Source organism: Piliocolobus tephrosceles, chromosome 10, assembly GCF_002776525.5.
Source record: "Piliocolobus tephrosceles isolate RC106 chromosome 10, ASM277652v3, whole genome shotgun sequence".
NCBI lineage: Eukaryota > Metazoa > Chordata > Mammalia > Primates > Cercopithecidae > Piliocolobus > Piliocolobus tephrosceles.
The window spans coordinates 128,761,090-128,765,567 of NC_045443.1; the positions used below are offsets into that span (position 1 = coordinate 128,761,090).

The window sequence follows — 4,478 nt, forward strand, 5'->3', positions numbered from 1 at the left end:
GGGTGCGCAGGCAGCAGGAGGGGGTATGCTGGCAGCAGGATGGGGTGTGCTGGCAGCAGGAGGGGGTGTGCATCAGCAGGATGGGGTGTGCAGGCAGCAGAGGTGGCTTCGGGTGCCCAGCAATCTTTGTCCCCCTCTTCTGCCTGACTCCGGCCCGCAGGCTGCACGTGCTCTGGGCTTGTGTCCCCCACACAGTGCCCTGTGTCCTGATGAAGTCACCATAGCCCTCCCCTTTGACCCAGAAGGGTCAGGGCTTCTTGTGTTCACTTAGGGATGGAAGGACTTAGAGATCAACTGACCATGGTGGCCCATCCCCGCTGCCCTCCAGAGCTCAGGCAGGCCCCCAGGCAGTCTGGAGCAGGCCCTGTTAGGGTTCTCACTGCGCCACTGCTTCCCGCCTGCTGGAGCCCTGCTCCAGTGTCCCGTCCTCAGAAGTCCTTCCCCGCACATGGTGCTCAATCAAGACGCGCCCACCCAATTTCGCACTCTGCCTGCACCCGCAGCTGTGTGGTTTTCCGTTTGCTTAGGGACCATGTCTGCCCTGCCCCACGGGAGCTAGCTGGCTCATGCACTGCTCTAGCCCCACAGCTACAACGGTGCCGGGTGCGTGGCACGCTCCGTGACTCACCATGGAATGACACCAGCATGGACAGATGCACGGGGGTGAAAGCGTGGGTGCCGGGCGGATGGGTGAGCAGAGGAGGGAGTGAGCACTCAGCACAGCATGCTTGCAGTGCCCAGAAGGGAGGTCAGTGTGGAGAACTCTGCGGGTGGAGATGCCACAGCGTAGACATCCTCATCTCCCCCAGGAGATGCACCTTGCCCCACCGCAGGGAGAATCCTCAGGCAGCTGTGGGCCCAGTGCTCCCCGTGCTCACTGGGCTTATGGCTCTCCCCCAGGAGCAGGCCCTTCACTGCTCATCCGTTTATGCTTTGCAGATGAATGGAGCCCGGCCAGGCACGGCCTCCACCAAGCTCAGCCCCTGGGACAAGAGCAGCCACTCTGCCCACCGCATAGACCTGTCAGCCGTGTGAGCCGGGAGGCTGCCAACCAGGCCAGGCTGCGCTCAGAACACCGCCCCCCCAAACGGAATGAAACGCCGCATCTTTGCCCATGGGACCGTCTCCTTGCCGCTGTCGGGACTTGTGTGTTTCGGCCTGAGACAGCCATCCTCCCGTGACTCTGGCTGTCAGAGCACACTGCTGAGCCCAGCAGCCGATGCCCAGGCCAGCGTGGGCCCTCCTGCCTCGCGTCCACCCGTGGGCTGAGTGACTCCCTCTGGGGACTCCCAGGACACAGTGGCCTGACGGATGCTGCCCTTGAGCCTCCCTTCGTCACTGAGCACCAGCCCCAGCGAGGCCAGGACACTCAGGGCCTGGTCCCGCAGCCCCAGGAGGGGACGTTCAGCCTCTGTGCCTTGGTGGGACTTGGGGACTCGGGGCCAAAGAGGTGGTTCAGGTCCCCACGCACTCCCAGACAGTCAGGTGCAGGCAGCTGGGGGGTGTGGGGAACAGCATGAGGAGTCCCCAGTGTCTGAATTCACTGGTGAGTTCCCCACAGCCGGCGCCAGCCGTGGTGTCTCCATAGGTGGTGCCAGCGTGGGCCAACCTGTGCTGTCATCAGTTTGGGGCCTGCCCAAGCCGAGCTCAAGCCGTGGGCGGGAGTCGTTGACTCTCCAGGTGAGGGTGACCCCTCTGTCCTGTCCTTGGGGGGTCCCCTCTGTTCACGTGAAGAGCCACTCCGGGCCTTGAGACCGCCTGATGGTGCCAGTGCTTGGGGGAGCTTCTTGGCCATCCTCTGTGAGTTTTGCCTCTTTGACCCCAATTCAGCCTTAAGATGCCCCCTTCTTTCCTTGTGTGTGAGCCTCCTTGGTTGTTCTTGGGCCACAGGAGCTGGTCGTGTCCCTGCAGTGCCTGGTGTCCAGGTGGAAAATGGAGGGCATTTTCCAAGACACCACTTTCCCCGGAGCCTTCCTCATGACTCACAGGCACTCTACTCAGTTTCTACTGGGCAGACCACGCGGCAGGTACCACCCTGCGCTCCATCTGGTCACCACGAGGGTGACCCACGCTGAGTCCCCACTGAGCTGCAGAGGGAGGGCTGGCGACAGCCATGTCATCTGTGTTGAGGGAAATTTATGGACTCAGACGCAGCCCCAGAGGAGATGGGATAATCGTTATGGACCTGTGTGTGGACATGATCCTGTGGAACACAGGTTTGGGATCACAGATGTGAATTAAGACACCACTGAGATACGGGCTATGAGGTTCATACTGTGCCGAGAGCACCCGTGGTGTCTGTGAAATGTGAGTGAGACATTCAAACCTGGTTTTCATACTGGAAAGTCTTCCTTTAAAACTGTGACCATGATTCCACTCAGCCCCTCCGCAGCCCCGTCTGCCTCGTTTCATTGTTCCAGAGAGAGTTTTCTGTGGAGCTTGTGGCCCTTTTGCATCCCGCCTGGTGGCTTCTTAATGTAACTCTCCCCTGGTCACCTGGAGTGGACCAGTCGTCTGCAGGCCTCTCCTGCATGGGGAGGGTGGGCAGGGAGCAGTATGTCTGCAGGGGTGAACCTTTGCTCTTCTGTCAGGCGAGGCCCGTGCTGCACCAGCCACCTGACACATGGTGACGGTGCCACAGGCCCTGCGTGTGGCCCCTGCACCCGTGCTGTGGTAGGCACACCTGGCTGCTGCAGGCCAAGGCTGCTGTTCAGCGAAGAGTCCCATGTTTAGTGTGGACTAAAGTCCCATGTTTAGCCACTGCCCCAGGCTCCCGTGACCCCAGAAACCAGGTCACGTGGACCACGGTGGCAGACCCTCATCACGCCCGTGAGCACCTAGAAGTGAGAACACTGTATTCCTACAATTTACACTTGGATATTTTTCCTTATTTAGTTTCTAGTGAAAGAAATCAAGTAAGGAACTATCTTTACTTTAGATGGAATTATTTGTTTTTTTTTTTTAACTGTTGCCATATTCATCTATATAGCTAATATTTTCAAGATAAGTAAAGAACAAAACCTCTCTAAACCTTTTATTTCCAATGAATGAAAGTCGTGCACTTTATTTATGGGCTCTATGTTTTGGCTTCTGCAGTACTTTTATTATCTACACATAATTTGGCCAAAAATAAGAAATTGGAAAGAATTACATGTTTAGTTTATAGTAGAAGATGATAACACTAAGTTGTGAAAATATGTTGCGATTTTTATGAAATAAAATCTTCATGTCCTTAAAAGAAAGTGTGCTCCTTAAAATCTGTTGCTAGTGGAATGTGAACAGGACAGTGAGTCTCTAAACACACATCGGTAACATCCCAGGCTGGGGTCTGCTCAGTAGACATTCACCCAGCACCTGTGAGCTCCACACATTCGTGCTCTGGGGATGCCCCGGGAGCCTCTGTCCCAGGGATGGGGTATGAACAAAAACCAGGGGCAAGCAGCAGGCCTGGGAAGGAGGCCTGGAGGGACATGCACAGGCCTTTGTCTGCCCAGGGTAATTTATGCAAAATACACGGCTGCTGCTTCAAAGGAGGTGGAATTCAGCCACATGTCACACCCCCAAATACACTCATCCATTCCTTCCCCATGTTGCTTTTCTGCTTTTTACAGAATTTACAGAGATGTAATTTACATGGCCCTACATTGCCTCTGCTGTGCAGCCATCTGCTTTTATTTTTAAATTTAATTTAATTTATTTTATTTTCTTTTGAGGCGGAGTCTCTCTGTCACCCACCCTGCAGTACAGTGGTGCCATCTTGGTTCACTGCAACCTCTGCCTCTCAGGATCAAGCCATTCTCCCTCCTCAACATCCCAAGTAACTGGGACTACAGGCACTCACCACCACAACCAGCTAATTTTTGTATTTTTAGTAGAGACGGGATTTCACCATGTTGGCCAGGCTGGTCTTGAACTCCCGACCTCAGGTGATCCGCCTGCCTCAGACTCGCAAAGTGCTAGGATTACAAGTGTGAGCCACCATACCAGGCCCGCCGTCTGCTTTTAATATGCACTCATGAACCACTTTCCATATTACTCTATTGTTCATAATTATGATTGTAATATAGTGTTCTGTTACATATTATATTTTACCAAAAATCTAACTGGATTATTTCTATGATTCTGTGTCATATACCAACATTTACATATTTATCATATATTTATGTAACATTCAAATGTTTTTTATATCTATAATATATAATAGAGGGATAGATATAGTGTCTTTGTGCTTATGGCTTTCTTATATTATTTTTTATGTTGATTATTTTTTAGGTTAAAAATTTGGGGAAAAAAGTTTTGCATCAAAAAGTAAAGAATTCCATGACTCTTGAAACATTCTGCCAAATTCTTTACCAAAAGACTCATCGGGTCAGTTTTCGCTGCTGGTGATAACTTATTAGTATTCTCAGTGAGAACTTATTGATACTCTCATTTCTCAAAACTTTTACAGGAAAGGTGAGCAGTATTCTCATCACCAG

At 52.7% G+C, this 4,478-nt stretch overlaps 1 protein-coding gene across 1 annotated transcript in view; it reads left to right on the top strand.

Annotated features, from left to right (window-relative positions):
- ADGRD1 (adhesion G protein-coupled receptor D1) overlaps window positions 1–3,242 on the top strand; it is a 180,287-nt gene extending 177,045 nt beyond the window's left edge. Inside the window, exon 25 of the mRNA XM_023187255.1 lies at window positions 940–3,242. Coding sequence (XP_023043023.1) covers window positions 940–1,035 — 96 coding nt within the window. The 3' untranslated portion in view covers window positions 1,036–3,242. The remainder of the gene's footprint in view (window positions 1–939) is intronic.
- Window positions 3,243–4,478: the final 1,236 nt, after the last annotated feature.